The 17974-nt window shown below is 37.0% G+C and overlaps 1 protein-coding gene across 1 annotated transcript in view; it reads left to right on the top strand.

The window, feature by feature from the left end:
* The window catches only part of RP1 (RP1 axonemal microtubule associated), a 375598-nt gene that overhangs the window by 191020 nt on the left and 166604 nt on the right, over positions 1-17974 (top strand). The window contains exons 18-19 of the mRNA XM_066379053.1: positions 11896-12095; positions 16256-16342. Coding sequence (XP_066235150.1) covers positions 11896-12095; positions 16256-16342 — 287 coding nt within the window. The remainder of the gene's footprint in view (positions 1-11895; positions 12096-16255; positions 16343-17974) is intronic.

Here is a 17974-nt window from a genome sequence, read left to right as displayed (position 1 = left end):
TGTATTTTTGTCAGTTTTTGATTTTAGGTCAGTCAGTAGCTGTCTTATATATTTTGGTGCTCCTTGATTTGGTGCATATATATTAAGAAGTGTTATGTCTTCTTTATTCAATGTTTCTTTTATCATTATGAAATGACCATTTTAGTCTCTGATTACCTTTGCTGTCTGTAGTCAGCATTGTTAGATATGAGTATTGCTACCGCTGCTTTATTTTGGATGTTATTTGCTTGGAGTATTGTTTTCCAGCCTTTCACTTTGAATTTGTTTTTATCCTTGTTGCTTAGATGTGTTTCTTGTAGGCAGCATACAGTTGGATTTTCTTTTTCAATCCATTCTGCTACTCTGGTTCTTTTATTGTTGAGTTCAATCCATTTACATTTAGTGTAATTATTGACACTTGAGGGTTTTCTATTACCATTTTATATATTGCTTTCTGATAGTTTTGTATCTTGTTTGATTCTTCTTCTCTTTTGTTTTTTCTATCATTTGTTTTTATTTGGATGTAATCCATACTTCTTTCCTCTGTTATTTTTTTTTTTCAAGCCATGTGCTTCTGTGGTGGTTTTTTTTACAGGTGGTTACCATTAAGTAATGGAAAAGGTATCTATCATGTTCATTGTAGAACATTATCTCATGAGTGCTTCTGCACTCCATCCTCCTTTGCTACTGTTAATCTTTGTCCTCTCCCCTTTTTTGTTTTTGTTGTCACAGATTAAGTTTGATTTTATTGTGTTCTTGATGAAGCTTTTACTTGTGATTTTGTTTTGTTTTGTTCTTTGTATCTGGTTAGAAAACACCCTTTAGTATTTCCTGAACTGGGGGTTTTCTGGTGATAAATTCCCTCATCTTTTCTGTATCTGTGAATGTTTTTATTTCTCCTTCATATTTGAAGGATAGCTTTGATGTGTATAGTATTCTTGGCTGAAAGTTCCTCTCTTTCAGAACTTTAAATATTGTGGTCCACTCTCTTCTAGCTTGTAGAGTTTCTGCTGAGAAATCTGATGATAAACTAATGGGCCTTCCTTTATATGTTGTATTCTTCTTTTCCCTGGCTGCTTTGAGAATTTTTTCTTTGTCATTGGTTTGTGCCAATTTCATTATGATGTGCCTTGGAGTAGGTTTGTTAGGGTTAAGATAACTCGGTATTCTGTTTGCTTCTTGAATTCGAGGCTTTAGTTCTTTCCACAGGCTTGGCAAGTTCTCATCTATTATTTGTTTGAATATGTTCTCCATTTTATTTTCTCTCTCTCCTCCTTCTGATATACCCATTATTCTTATGTTTCTTTTTGATGGAGTCAGACAATTCCTGTAGGGCAGCGGTTCTCAACCTGTGGGTCGCGACCCCGGTGGGGGTCGAACGACCAAAACACAGGGGTCGCCTAAAGCCATCAAAAAATACATATTTATTATACAATACATTTTTAAATAAAATATGTATTTCCAATGGCTTTAGGCGACCCCTGTGTTTTGGTCGTTTGACTCCCGCCAGGGTTGTGACCCACAGGTTGAGAACTGCTGCTGTAGGGCTTTCTCATTTTTTAAAATTTGTAAGTCTCTCTCCTCTTCTTTCTATAGTGCCTCTAGCTGCCTGTTTTCTATGTCACTAATTCTCTCCTCTATCTGAACTGTTCTATTAACTAAGCTTGTTACCTCATTTTACAGTTCATGAATTGAGTTTTTCATCTGTTTGTTTTGTTTTCAGACTTTCAATTTCCTTGGTGATGTATTCTTTCTGTTCATTGAATTGTTTTTTTGACTCCCTAAATTTCCTTTCTGTGCTTTCTTGTATATTCATGAGTATTTTTAGGATTTCAATTTTAAATTCTCTGTCATTTAACTCCAAGGTTTTCAAGCTATTGCATTTTTTTCTATATATTTTTCCTCATCTATCTGAGCTATGTCTCTGTCTTTTGTATCCGTGATATTCGATTTCTTTTTTTTCAATGGCATTTGAGAGTAGTATTGTTAATAACACTAAAAAGAGTTGATAAAGAATAAAAAATATAAATAAAAATTAAAAAGTTCTTTTGAGAAAATACAGTAAAAAACTGAAAATTATATTTTGCTAAATGGATCAAAAACTACATAGAATGGAGGACCTGAGTTGAGGAGAAGTGACAAAGAGGCAAAAAATGAGATAAGAATCCACAAAATGCTACAAGGAAAAAATTAAGATAAAGAATAAAATAATTTGTTTGTAAATGATGATAGAATGAGAGATATAGTGAAAGAGAAAAGAAGAAAAAATGAAAAAGTAAAAAAAAAAAAAAATACAGTGAAAAATGCAAATTCTATTACATTAAGTGGAACAAAGACTATGTATAATGGAGAGCCGAAGTTGGGGGGGATGCTAATGAGATAAAAAGCAAAGGAAAAAAGCACACAAAATGCCACAAAGAAAAAACTTTAATATAAAGTAAAATAATTTGTTTGTGTGAGGATTGAATGAGTGGAAAAGTGAAAGAGAAAAGAAGAAACCAAAAGAGAGGGAGAAAAAAAAGAAAAGAAAAGTAGGAATAATAAGGAGAGAGTTAAAGTTTTTAATGTAACCCTCATAGAGAGAATAAAAAAAAGAATGGAAAATGTAACACCTATGGGTTATGAAGTTCAAAATGAAAACAAAAGAATAAAACAGAAAGACGATAAAAGGACCAAAGTGCAAGAAAGAAAGATACAAAAATGGAAGAAAAAAATGGAAAAAGTTATAAAGACTATGGGTTTTTCCTGGTTTTGAGAGGTTACCTTCTTCCTCTTTTTTCTTTCTCTCTCTTTTTGGCTGGTCCCACTGTACCCAAGGTTCTGCCCCTGTGGTACTCTTAGGTAGAGATTTGCAGTTGATGTGTCACTATGGCGATGACATAAACTAGGTTTCAGTCCCATTGGTAGGCAGAGCTTGTTAGCATTTGTAGGCTTCGACAATGGGAGAGTCCATTTTTCAGGAGCCTCTCGCCAATTCTCTCCTTCCTAAACCAGCATTCTGGGGACCTAGCTGTGAAGTTGCCCCTGCCACTGCCTGGAGAGCAAGAGGCTCAAAGAGCTGCCAAATCCTCCTCTGTCCCCACTTAATGCAGGGTTCTGGTTAAGGCTTTGCCAGCCGAGCTGCCAGCATAATCAGGCAGGACCAAGAGTTAATTGCTCCTCAAGTGTCTTTCTATGAGCCTCCAGGTATGTCTAGAATGCCTCAGCGCTTGGTGGGACTACTGTCCCCAGTCTTTTTGCACTTTGTAACCTGTATCAGCTGGCAGGAAGATGCCCCAGTCACTGCCTGCAGAACAAGAGATCTTAAAATCTGCCAAGTCCCTCTCCCAGGTCCTTTTAGAGCACAGCCCTTTGTCTGAAAACTTTGCTGACCATAGCCACTAGTTTAAGCAGGCAAGGAGGGTGAGCTGACTTCTGGTCAGGCTCCTTTCTAAGGCTCCCTGGATATGTCTAGTTAAATTTGCCTTAGCGCTCTGCATGTCTGCTCTTCACAGGCTTCTCTCCCTTTTTGGGAAGCCTACAGCCCAGCTCACCCAATTTCTGCAGTGTTCTCTGATGTCAGTTCCATAGGAATGTGTTTTTTAACCTGTATCGGTTGGCAGAAAGTTGCCCCATCCTGCAGAATGAGAGGTCCTAAGAACTATCAAGTTCTCCTCCTCTGAGTTCTCTTAAATCATAGACCTGGGAAAGAAGACCTTGTCAGCCAGAGCCGCTGCCAGGGTAAGCCAGCTGGGCAGTGAGCAGACTGCAGGCTCTTTAAGCCATCCGTGGGTCTGCTCTCCAGAGGCTGTCTTCAAGCTGCCTAGGCACCCTTCCCCCCAGCATTTCTGTATTTTTCTTCCCTCAGAATGTGCTTTGTTAGCCTGTATGGGTGGTGGACATGCCCCGCCCAGAGAGGTCCAGGCGTAGGGAAACCGACTTTTGTGCATTTCCCGCATGCTGCCCTTCAGGGAACAAGGATCGCACAGAGACTCTGGCTACAACCCATGCAGAAGGCCATTGCTGACAGCCTCCAATGCAGTCCCTTCATCTGGGAACACGGGTGTCCATGCCTGAGGCACCAGGAGGAACCAACACTTGTACACTGCCCGCGCTTGCTGATCTGGAGACCGGGGGTAAACAAAGCCAACTCTGCCCACAAGCTACTCGCCCACCTCTGCCGGGGTTTGCTGGTGTTAGCTCTGCATGGGCTGAGCCATGGGCACACTATCTCCTGGGCTTGAAGGTCTCTCCTCCCTTCCTCTAAGTTCCAAGTAAAAAAAAGTTTCCTCAGGTCAGTGAGGGAAGCGAAATACTCTGTTCTCCATCCTATTTCCTTCAGAGTGGTTTATATATTCAGCCATCTTTTCGCCCAATCATACCTTTGTCTGGTGTATGTGTATTTCAGATGCTCCTGGGATCATTTTTCTGTCTCTAGTTGTTGAATTTGTTGAAATTTTAGGGAGAGGTATCCAGAGCCCCCCTAACAGCATCATTTCTCTGATGTTACTTCCAGTTTTTTAATTTTTTAACCCCTCATTTTTACAAATTCTATAAAGCATAACTCAAAAAATGTAACATAAAAATATTTTTTAATGTCAAAGTAAATTTAATTTTGTTGTATTTATTTTGTTTAATTACCATAAAAGCATGCTTGGACTTTATATTTTTTCTTTAATATCTGACTTAATTATTATAACATATTTCTCAGAAATTTGTATATAGTGTGCCTACAATTTTTTGTAGAAATTTAAATGCACCCCGACTTCAGAAAGTTTGAGAACCACTGTCCTATACTATTTCTTTGGATTAAAACAAATCCAAAGCACCATATCATTTTATTCATAAATACTTGGAGACTCATATTTTAAAATTTATTTAAATGTTTGGGATATAATTTTAGATTTGGAAACATTGCAGCTAAAAACATTGGAACCAAATATAAAATGAGAAGACATAATTTGTGCTCTCAACTGAAATTTTCTTGGAAATCTTCACTGTGACTTCTTATTTTACTAATGAGAAAATGGAGTCACAGTAAGATGTGATTGTGGTTGAAGTTTCAGTTCCAAATCTAGGTGAACCTGCTCTACGCATACAAAGATGACATTGCTGTGCAGTAACCATACTAGTTCAAGGTCTGAAGTATCTCACTGGAATTGCTAGGAAAGGCCTAATCTGTGCCAAAATCTCAGCGAAAGCATATTTTCTCTTTAAACCTTTTAGATGTCAACACTTTAAGAAACAACAATATCTGAGCAAAATAATGAGAAATCTGTTATCATGCTTAAGTCTTCCTTAAAGGCAATCACAAGCAATCATGCTTATTCTGAAAAAACAAAACAAAATAAAATATACAGCATAAAGAAAAAAGAGGCCCTGGCCGGTTGGCTCAGCGGTAGAGCGTTGGCCTGGCGTGCGGGGGACCCGGGTTCGATTCCCGGCCAGGGCACATAGGAGAAGCGCCCATTTGCTTCTCCACCCCCCCTCCCTTCCTCTCTGTCTCTCTCTTCCCCTCCCGCAGCCAAGGCTCCATTGGAGCAAAGATGGCCCGGGCACTGGGGATGGCTCCCTGGCCTCTGCCCCAGGCGCTAGAGTGGCTCTGGTCACGGCAGAGTGACGCCCCGGAGGGGCAGAGCATCGCCCCCTGGTGGGAAGAGCATCGCCCCTGGTGGGCGTGCCGGGTGGATCCCGGTCGGGCGCATGCGGGAGTCTGTCTGACTGTCTCTCCCCGTTTCCAGCTTCAGAAAAATACAAAAAAAAAAAAAAAAAGAAAAAAAAAGAAAAAAGAGCATGATCTTATTACCCTCAAAAAAGCATTTTAAATATTCATACAAATTTACATATATATATGTATATATATATATATATACATACACACATACATAGGTTATGTTGGGTATAAAATTTTGTAATCTGCTTTTAGTTACTAGAAAATAGTAAGCATTCTAAACATTTTTTTATAACATTAAATACTATTGGGCATTTTTTTTCAGGTATAACTTGCAATGGATACTCGTACTTTGTTTTATTTCTTTTTTGTGTGTGACAGAAACAGAGAGAGGGACAGATAGGGACAGACACACAGGAAGGGAGAGAGATGAGAAGCATCAATTCTTTATTGCGGCACCTTAGTTGTTCATTGATTCTCTCTGAAATGAATAAATAAAATAAAACAAAGTTTGCTGCCCATATTGCTATGCCTGGAGCTACCTAAGCAAGAGTTTTGGGGCACACTGAAGCCAGATGCTGCTTATTTGAGAGATTTTTGGAAAACCTGAAAAGTAAGCCAAGACAGGCCATTCATATGATAAAGCCACTGAAAACAGCTTGCATGGGGCCTGCAAATTGGTTGGGTCAGGTCTTAAGGAATCATCATGGTAGGACTACCAGTGTAAGACAGATCGATAGAGTCTCAGAAATGGCATCTATGTCCTGGTTTTGTTGGGGGATAGCTTAGAAAAGGAAAATGGCAAATGCCAGCACTTCTGTCAGAGAGAAAGCTGCCTTCCAGCTCTCTCACCTTGTTGCCAGACATTTTGGTTTCTCTTGCTATGTCCCTGCTGTCTTTTGAACTGTTGTCCCAGCCTTGCTTTTTAGAGCCAAGTGAGTCCTAGTAAGTTAATGAGTGAGATCTTTAAGAGTAACTGCTTGGGACGGTAACCGCCTTCTGTCTCACTCAGCCATAACCCTTGCTGGTTTTTATAGCCAAATGTTTTGCATACTTTTCTTTCTGGCACTAGAAAGCTGGGCTGGGAGGACTCATGTGAGGCTGGGAGCCCTGGATCCTCAGAGGGAACCTCCAAAGCCAAGATATCCTTCTTAATATTTACCCACCACACATGGGTGTGATACCGGCCAACTCTGGGTCTTCGCTCCTCCAACCAGTCTCCATGTGGCTCTGTTATATCCTTAGTTATATAGGACTTCTGTTCAGCTAGATTTCAGGCAGTTCTCAATGATGGTCATTCTGTAGTTTAGTTGTAATTTTGATGTGGTTGTGGAAGGATGCTAGTACCATGCTGACCTGCGATGCCATCTTGACTGGAAGGCAGGAATACAGTATTTCTTTTAAAGTGTGGTTCTCTGAATAAGAGCCTGTCTTGTTTAATCTGAACAGTTAGAATAATGTTATTTCTTTAATGTGGAATTCATATATCTCTTAATATAGCCTCACTTGGAGTACATGCTTTAAGCATATTTATTGCACCCTTAGTATATATTTATACTAAAACCATTAGGATATTGTGTTCATAATATTCTTTCACTGAAAAATATATAACTGTTTTTTGAACCAAATTTAAATCTTTACCTTGATACCAGTTAGGTTTTTATCTTTTTGGTATTAGTCCAACATTTTCGCATTTTGAGATGGATGTGATTATTTTACCTTATTTTCTGTTTGTTAGCTATCTCTACCAGCTTTGTGCTTCTTGTGCTCTATATCAATACCTACTAAATTTTACATCAAGAAACTGTCAAATTCTTAAATAAAATTAGACTATTATGTTCATTTTAAGGAATAGATACTTTTACATTATACAATACCTATAGAGAAGATGCTTTAACTTTTTTTTTCCAGGTGATTTTATATTTGAAAAAATTAGGGTTAAGTTATAATCATTTTTGTGATACTGTACTATCAAATGTTAAGAGAAATTTGTTTTTAATTTCTGCTTTACATTTTAGTATAAACCAGCTTTCTTAAACACTGTTTCCAAAAGGCACACAAAGGTTTATACAACTAGTGTTTTTATGCCTATACTTTCTGATCGTGATTCATGCCTTTAGTTGACCTCAACCTTGATCAACCCATGAGCTATTGAAGCAGCTAATTTGTTATCTATTTCTGCATGTAATATTTTTCTTTCTTCAGAGCTTCAGGAGATCAGCAGCACAAAGGTATCTTAGCTTTATTTTATTTTGTTTGAGTCAACTTGAGTGGTGCTTAAAGTGTTCTGTCACCCTCACAAAGAACATTTTTGAGTCATTTGAATAAATATTAGGTGTTATATATTTTATTTAGGGAAACACTGAAGGAATCAGTTGATTAGCTCAGAATCCTCATGAAATATTCAACCAGCTTAGAATATTTTAGACTTCTAGTCAACAAAAACAACAGCTTTTATGGTTCTCATATGGATAAATTTATGATCTGAGACTAATGGACTTTGGTTTATTTCCAAAAGATTAAGGCATTATATGGATTCATATTTAACTGATAACAGCACAGACTTTAATACATTGCTCTATATTATAGATTATACAGTATTAAGTCATAAATTTTATAACATAAGTGCACCCTGATGATGTCTTATATATGTGAAATTGTTACACAGGAAGAGGAAGCTTTAGAGACTATCAACAGTTTTGCAGATTAAGTCAAACAAGCTAAATACACACATACACATGCAAACACATACATGCATGTGTCCGTATTTGGACATGTAAAAAGCTAAAACCAAGTATCTTGACACCATTTCAGGATTTGTTTGTTCATTGTACATGTTCATTGGCCTTCCTGCCTCAGTCTTTTCCTACTACATATTATATATAGCTCACCCTGTTTCAGACTGATCTTTATAATACTCAGATCATATCACTACCATAATTTAGAATCTTGACTTGTTCCTTGTTTCCAGCATAATGTGTGCCAACTTCTTTCTAACTTGCCCTATGCCCTTCATGATCTCATTGTCATGCTCAACCACATAACTTTTTGTCTAGTTCTTCCATAATGCCTGCTACTTCAAGCCATTGTATATGCTGGGCATGCCATTCTCTCTGAGTTACCCTTCCGTTCCACTTTCTGAAAAATTTGCCTTTATTTTTCTCCATCTAGTACCAAAATTTCTTCTATGAGCTTTTTCCTGCCCATCCTTTATAGTTAACCACTCCCTACTCTGTTACATCTGGACTTTATCGTATTACATTAGTTTCCTATGCATTTATTTGCATGCTTGAAATCCAGATAATTATATGTCTGTCTTTCCTACTAGATAATATGTATGTCTAGAGTGAGACTCTTATTATTTATCTTTTAAACTTTTCATCTCTGCCATTAATATTGAGAGAGCAATGAACCTAACACAGTACCCAGCAAATAATAGGAACTAAATAAAGTTTTCTTAAATTGAGTAAAAATTATCCTTTTATGTCACAAAGACAATGAATGCTTGGAGTATAAGACCTGCCATTTAGTTCCTGTTCCTCACATGGGGCACCACTTTTCAGGGAGACAGTGACTACTCAGAATAGGAAATCTGTCATTTGCTTTCCATTCCTCACATGGGGCACCACTTGTTGTGAAGACAATGACTACCCAGAGACCAAATAAAATGTACCCATGGGCTTAGGGGAGGCAACAATCTTGGTCAGTAGATCTAAGGACTGAAGCCCCATTACCAGCCTTATTAGCCAGAACATATAACTCAAGGAAGCAGAAAGAAGTTTTCAGGGGGTAAATAAAGTAAAGGACAGAGAACATGCTGACTCTTAAACTCTGTTCTGAGAGCCTAAACATTTTCTTGTTGCTAAATCTTATCCCGCTGTTTTGCTGTTTCCACCATGTACTGTTCCCAGTATGGGGTCAGAGAGGCCCTTGAACTCTAATCTACTCAGGGTTTTTACTCTAGGGCACCTCACTATTTCTGATTGTTTATCCTAACTCTGCAAATTTTCACAGCATATTCCCACAATTTTACATGAGTAAGGTATTCATAAAACATTAAGTAGGTGATTAGCATTCTAAAGAATATTCTACTGACCTAGATAACCAGTTACTTTCTGGGATGGACTCATGGATGTGCTATGGAGCTTTTATCAGTAGAGACATGGTTCACTGTTGTCTGGACTCTGAAGAAATTCTGAGTATGTTTGCCAGGTTCCTGACTGTGGTTGACTAGAAATGGCAGACAGGGCACTCAGGTGTGCATATAAAATATTTGAGTTTTGAAAATTAAATTTTGCCATTAAATTTTGTTGGAAAAATATATGTGACCTTTTTCAAGTCAGTTATCTATGATATTACATCCACAATGGCATGGGTTTTAAACTTGCTCTGCCTGGGTTTGAAGTTTAGTTCTTTGTTCCTGCCCATGTAGTTGTCAGCAAATTACTTAACTTATGAGTCCTGGTTTGTCCACCTGTTTAATAGAGTACAGTACTTCATAGAACTAGTGTGAAGATTGAGTAAGGGTAACATGGTAATGAATGTTAAGTTTTTAGAACAGTGTTTAGCACCAAATAAAACCTTGTGTTCTGCTGAACTGTGTTTAGATAAACTTGTTTAAGTACAGAGGCTTTAGAGTTAGACATTTTATTATTTACTTATTATATGGTATGGGCAACCATTTCACTTTTATCTATGTCCATCAGTCTCAATTTTATATCCCACCTATATGAGAAATCAAACAATTCTTAGCTTTTTCTGATTTACTTGTTTCATTCAGTATAATGTTCTCAAGCTCCATCCATGTTGTAAATGGCAATATGTCATCATTTCTTATGGCTGATGAGTATTCCATTGTATATATGGACCATATCTTCTTTATTCAATCTTCTATCAAGTTATGCATTGGTTATTTTCATGTCCTGGCCACCGTGAATAATGCTGTAATGGTCCTGGGGGTACATGTGTCCTTATGTACCAGTGTTTTAGAATTTTTAGGGTAGATACTCAGTAAAGGGATTTCTGGGTCATATGGTAGTTCTACTCTTAGGTTTGTTGAGGAATCACCATACTTTCTTCCATAATGGTTGATTATTATAATTGAAGAGAAATGTTTACTATTATAATGATAAAGATTATCTAAGACAGTAAAGAGGAGGGAACTTTAAAAATAAAGGTAAGTTTTTTATTAACATTTACAGTTTTTTGGTATATTTTTTTATTTTAAATTTTTTAAATTAAAACAGGAAGTAACTTGCTACCTGCTGGATTTGTTATCATCATTGTTGATGTTGTGCTAAGATCCTAGGTACTTCCTAAGGTTGCCTATTGTTTCAATCACAGAATTAAATATAGGAAGAGACTTGGTTTTCTTTTAACCATTTGACATGAGGAAATTTATCTTATAATCTAAGTCTGTAATATATTTCTACCTGGAAATATCAGTTAATAATTAACATGCGGTTGTTGGGGGCAATTTAGATACCAATGTCTAAATTGTTGGGAGATGCTTTCAGTACTGCATGACCAGTTATCTCCTTGATGAAGGTACAGGCTAAATGGAGTGCAAAGAGACAGCAAGTTGGGAACTTCATTTAATAAGCATCCCTTACAAAGAAGGAGTGTCTGTTTGGAACCTCTTGGCTGATGGAGGCTGCCTGGTGACACATTGCTGCTGTGTGGTTCCTGCCCCCATAGACTAACCTGCTCTAAGCACTTCAGAAACAATTTGCATTTGTGACAATTCTTTCTGTGGTTCCAAATCCTTTCGTTGCTCTTTCCAGTAGGGTATTATTTTTTTTACAAACTATTTCGGAAAAATTTTCTCTCTTCAAATTACTATTTTTACATCTCATTTAAAAATGTGTTTTAATTCTACTTTTCTTTGTTACTTTATATTACAGTAGTTCTGTCTAAAAACCTATAAGCCAGGCAGGCAGCATTATAACAAATCTATTGACACAAACTGAAAATTCCAGCATTCATCCTTGTTGAAGTGTTGAGGACAAGTGAATGATTGCCAGGCATTTCAGATGTTTATTGGCCTATTTGAATTTCCTTCAGTAGTTCAGTTTCAGTTGACCGGAACCTTGCTGTGAGAAGATGAACACAAATCAACTCTTTGGAGTTCTAGCAGTTCAGTGCCTCCCTGCCCGCCCCAACCCTCCCTGCTCTTTTCTGAGGTCCTTGGGCTCTATTTGACAAAGGATTCTGTCAGCCTGACATTGCATTTGATCTGCCACTAATGCTTTTTTTCCCCCACATAGAAGAAATCAGACCTTCCCAGAGCAATGAGACTCTTCTGTCAGAAGATGAATGGAAGGTGTTAGTGCTGACAGGAAACACAGGGACTCAAGCCAATGTCACGCTTTGGGTGTATGGAGACAAAGGAACCACTGGACCAATAAGTCTTAGCAAGGACATCCCTGAGCAGCTCTTCCTTCCAAAACAGGAGGATAACTTTCAGGTAAACAATATCGGCAGTAATATAGGTTTTATTGAACATTTCAAAGGTATTTCTATAATACAAAATGGTGTAATTGTGTGTGTGTTCATGTGTGTGTGTGTCTGTGTGTCCTATGTAAAATAAATCTCTGGTATTAGAATTTTCATACATTGTCCTAATGTCTATTCTAATTATCAAAGATAACTTTTTTTTCCCTCACAAACAAGATTGTTTCTTATGCAAACAAGGAAAGCTATAGAAGAATATTATTTTCTTTAAATATAATTTTTTAAGGCCATTGCTTTGAAGCTGCCCGCATAAACCATTAACTTCAACACATATTAAAACCAGATTTAGAGACTCTTTTAATAATGAAAACCCCTCCTTTTTTGTATACTTGTATATACTTTTAGATGTGGCTCAGCTGAGCTGAATCATGTAAAATCATTTTCTTGGCATCTTTAGATGCCATATTTTGAAGCTCTGTCCATGCCCATTAGAATCACTCTCTTCTTTCCTTAGCATCAGAGAATTGGGCCACATTGTTTCGCGTGTCCCTGTTTGCCTGTCTTGCTACCTTAGAGCCTTGGATAGATTTTAATTAGGGCAATTACATTCCACTTCACTAATGCACCCTACCCCTACCAGATGAAAACTTAAACATCAATTGTGCTCCCTGGAGAATATTCCTTTGTATCATGAGACTAGATAGAGAATAACTGAGGCCAATCGAAGGCACTGAAGCCAAGGCTGTTTGAGGCCTCAGTACCTACCGATCGCTAATACCCCAATGGTTTCTAGATCTTCAGACCAGAACCTGGCATTCTACTTTCACAATCTTTTTTTTTCTTTTTTTAGTGAAAAAAACTATCATGCATTCATGAAGGAGCACTTATGCATTTCATAAGATTATTTGAAGATAAAGATGCTTGTTTAGAATTCACTGTGTATATGTTAGTAGATAATAAGGCCACACAACAGAGATCTGTGACCACCCATACTATATCTTCTGGTACATGTATTTGTATGCTGGCAAATCCTATTAGTAGTTTTCTGAAAAAATTTACCCAGGGACCAGGTTTGAAAAGAATGGTATTCTCAGTGTTGATTGCACTTTGGAATCACCTGGGGAGTTTTAAAACTACTGAAGCCTAGTCCCACCTCCAGAGATTCTGCTTTATTTTATCTAGGGAGCAGCCTGGGCACTGAGGTTTTTAAAAGTTCTCAAGTGTTTCTAAAGTGCTGTCAAGGTTGAGAATTCTAGTTATAACACTAGAGTGCAAATCAGGTGAGCTGGATTGTAGTCCTAGATTTCTATAGATTCACTTGTGTAACCTTGAATATATCACTAATTTTCTCCAGGCCAGCATTATTTTTGCATATAGAATACAGGCAGTGATAGCTGCTTCTTTTTTCTAAATTTTAGGGTTGTCTAATGACAAAAAGATAAAAATATATATGCATTAAAAATTTCCTAGCGACATATGGGGAATGTAATAAATGGTTAAGAACAGAGATCCTGGAGTTATAAAGACCAGGTTCAAAGCCAGAATGACTACTCATTAGTTCCGTGACCTTGAGCAGATTGCTCATTCTCATTAGTCTTTATTTTCCTTTTTTTAGTGAAGTGGAGGAGTATAAAAAAGTAAAAAGGCTTGTCATGAGGTTAAAATAATATGATGTACACTGTCCATGGTAGATGGGAAATGCTCTATGAACATTACAGTACCTGAAGACTCTCTTTCCTGGTCAATTGGCATCAGCATATGTTTTCTTCTAGCTTCTCTTATTGGCTGTGGAGTGAGAGCAGGGACTTACCCAGTTCTTAACTACTACCTAATGGTGGAGATCAGGGATGGGTATGAAAGCCAACTAGGAATCTAAGGTCTATGGACCCCAGGCCAGCAGCATGGGCATGACCTGTAAGTTTGTTAGACATACAAAATCTTAGTTCCAACATCAGATCTACTGAATCAGAATCTGCATTTTAATGAGATCCCCATGTGATTTGTATATACACTAATGTTTGAGAAAAACCAGTCTATGGTTTAAGGCACAAAGCAACTGAGACCTCTTGATAGTCTGAGAATCCTTAATTAGTACAAGCCAGGTATTTATATCTGCTCTTTTATGGGCATTGTTGACTCCTTTGTCCTGTTTCATCATCATCATCATTCTCCACTTCTGAATTAGTCTTTCATTCTCTTTTCCTTTCTTCTAATCCTAAAGTGAGCACATAACCAATTTTGAGGACAGTAGGATATTTCTAAATGAACAAACTTGAATTTGTATTTTATTTTGGAACTTACAAGCTATGTATCCATCTATGTATCCTTAGACAAATTACTTAACTTCTTTGAGTTTCTTCATTCTTTAAAGTAGACTCTTTAAAGAGCCTTATTCTTCACATGGGTCCTATGTAGATTGGAAGAGAAACATATGTCAGACACTCGTGCCAGCTGGCACATAGCAGAGCTCACTGCATGCTAGTTTCATTCTCCAGAGTAATGGGAAGACAGGCATGAAGCCACATATACTTGGTAACCTGACTGTTCATTATATATATATATATATATATATATATATATATATATATATATATATATTAATTTAAATGTGTAAAACAGAAACTTTATATATAAGTACTAATCGATTCTTAGGACAAAAATAGTATATTTAAAAGTTGGCTTGCACCTGACCTGTGGTGGTGCGGTGGATCAAGCGTTGACCTGAAACGCTGAGGTCGCTGGTTCGAAACCCTGGGCTTGCCTGGTTAAGGCATATATGGGAGTTGATGCTTCCTGCTCCCCCCCTTCTCTCTCAATCTCTCTCTCTTCTCTAAAAAAAAAAAAAGAATAAATAAATAAATAAATAAATAAAGGTTGGCTTATCTTCCAGAGATAAACTAGGCCCAGACTGTGGGATAACTTCTGACTACATCTGCTAGAAGAGTTAGAGTTCTGCTGTTGATACTAGCTCTGCATGTAAGAAAGCGGAGGGAAGTTGGCTCTGAGCTATTAAGATCCTTCTATTCCTTTCTCCCAGTCAATGCCAGTGTATTCCTTCCTGACTTTGTGTCATAATAGCCCCAGTGCTGGTCTAGTTCTAGAGTTTGTGAAGGGGAATTAATGATAGTGGCAGTGGGCACTTGAGATTTTCCAAGTATGAAAAGTCTTATGAAAGAGTAATTCTGATGGTTCTCCTATTACTTAAGCTATTACAAAATAAGGAGGTGATTTGCCTTTTTAATCCTCATAGTTCAGTGTCTTAGGTATAAATTTACTATACAGAAAATGTCAGTTTATAAATCTGTCTTCCTTAGTAGATTATAAATATCTCTAAGTTAAGGACTATGACATTATTTTTATTTTTGTATGCCTGTGGCCTTGCACAGTGCTTATATTATTGTGTTAAACAAATATTTATTTATTTGAACTGAAAATTGTATGTAGTAGACATTATGTCCATTCAACAGATAAATAAATTGAGGACCGGAGGTGTAAAATACTACATTTTACTCAGATTACAACAGCCAGGATACCAACTGAAGTCAAAGTCAGTTTTCCACAATGCTATCTAATTAACAAATATACTTGGCCCATATCAAAAAAATAGTAAAGTATACATACGGTGTAAGTAGCTTTGTTTCTCTTCCTTGAAATTTGAACATCTACATCTTAGCCTGTAAGTCAAGCAAGAGGATTTTCAGAGTAGAAAGAAGTTCTAGACACATTAGTACTTTTCCTGAAACTTACAGAGCTCATGGTAGTTAGCACTGATGAAAACTACGTATTTTCTTCTTTAAATAAAATCTCATCTTTATGACATTGGAACTCAGCTCAAAAGACTTTGGTTTCCAGTGAGAAATGTGTGGTAGTCAGAGAAGTGAACATATGTCTGTATGTCTGTTCTTTATTTTATTCTTTCATCTGACTTCTTCTGCATATTTTTAGTCAAGTCTCATGATATTTATGTCTTATATTCTGTTGTTTTGGAATCCACTGATAGCTTTTGAAAGGGACTAATTTCTAGGCTCTGAAATGACCCCTGACAGATTTTCAACTAATAGGAACAAAAAATTTGTTCCTATTAGTTGAAAATTTGGCAGAAGGAAAAAAAGTTTAATATGCTTAATTTAAAGCATTCGGCTAATATTTTTTTTGTTGTTGCATTTTATTCAGGTTGAAATAAGAAACATTGGAGAGATATATAAAATAAGAATTGGACATGATGGAACTAGCAAACAGCCTGAGTGGAGCTTACAGAGGGTAATGTTTTATATTTTGTGCTTCATAGTTATTATGAAAAGAAATAAGCAGGATTCTAAAACAATAAGAAAGAATATATTTTCCTAATTGTTGCAATTAATATGAACAAATTAGTTTTTTAAAATGTTTTCAATTACAGGTGAGACAATATTATTTAGTTTTAGGTCTACAACCCAGTGATATTATATAAGTTAGTAAGTGATCATGGCAATAAAGCTCGTACCCATTTTACACCATATGGTTATTACAATATTTTTGACTATATTCCCTGTGCTGTACTTTACATCCCCACGACTATTCTGTAACTACCACTTTGTACTGCTTATTTCCTTCACTTTTTTCATTCTCCCCCACCCAACATCCATTTCACCTGGCAACCATCAAAATCTTCTCTGTATTTATGAGTATTCTTTTATTTTGCTTGTTCATATATTTTGTTTTTTATATTGAAATGTTGATTTGTATTTATTGTCATTTTATTTTTCATATTTTTATTTTTTCCCCCTTCTTAAAGAAGATTCTTTAATTTTTTTTATGTAATGCTGTTTTGGTTGTGATGAACTCCTTTAACTCTTCTTGAATCTCTATCTGTGTTTTTCTTTCTATGATAGCTTTGCTGGGTAGAGTAATCTAGGGTTGTAGGTCCTTGCTTTTCATCACTTTGAATATTTCTTGCCACTTCTGTCTAGCCTACAAAGTTTCTGTTGAGAAATCAGCTGATGGTCTTATAGGAATTCCCTTCTAGGTAACTAAAAGCTTTTCTCTTGCTGCTTTTAAGATTCTCTTTGTTTTTGCCTGACCAGGTGGTGGTGCAGTGGATAGAGCTTCAGATTGAGATGCATAGGACCCAGGTTTGAAACCCCAAGGCCACTGGCTTGAGTGCAGGCTTATCTGGTTTGAGAACCTTTTCTCCAGCTTGAGCCCAAGGTCACTGGCTTGAGCAAGGGATCACTCGGTCTACTGTAGCCCCCTAGTCAAGGCACATATGAGAAAGTAATCAATGAACAACTAAGGTGCCACAACAAAGAATTGATGCTTCTCATCTCTCTCCCTTCCTGTCTGTCTGTCCCTATTTGTCCCTTTCTCTGTCTCTCTTTGTCTCAAAAAAGAAAAACAAAAGATTCTTTGTTTTTAGCCTTTGGCATTTTCATTATGATGTGTCTTGGTGTGAACCTCTTTGATTTCATTCTGCTAGGGACTCTCTGTACTTCTTGGATTTGTATGTCTATTTCTTTCACCAAGTGAGGAAAATTTTTTGTCCTTTTGTCACATAAGTTTTCAATTACTTGCTATGTTCTTCTTCTGGCACCTCCATGATGCACATGTTCATATGCTTGAAGTTGTCCTAGAACAGGGGTCCCCAAACTACGGCCCCATGGGCCACATGCGGCCCCCTGAGGCCATTTATCCGGCCCCCCACTGCACTTCTGGAAGGGGCACCTCTTTCATGGGTGGTCAGTGAGAGGAGCATAGTTCCCATTGAAATACTGGTCAGTTTGTTGGTTTAAATTTACTTGTTCTTTATTTTAAATATTGTATTTGTTCCCGTTTTGTTTTTTTACATTAAAATAAGATATGTGCAGTGTGCATAGGGATTTGTTCATAGTTTTTTTATAGTCCGGCCCTCCAACG

This window comes from Saccopteryx leptura, chromosome 3 (genome assembly GCF_036850995.1).
Source record: "Saccopteryx leptura isolate mSacLep1 chromosome 3, mSacLep1_pri_phased_curated, whole genome shotgun sequence".
NCBI classification, from domain to species: domain Eukaryota; kingdom Metazoa; phylum Chordata; class Mammalia; order Chiroptera; family Emballonuridae; genus Saccopteryx; species Saccopteryx leptura.
Note: the sequence above shows the minus strand (reverse complement) of the source record. Positions and strands in the feature narration are given on the sequence as shown.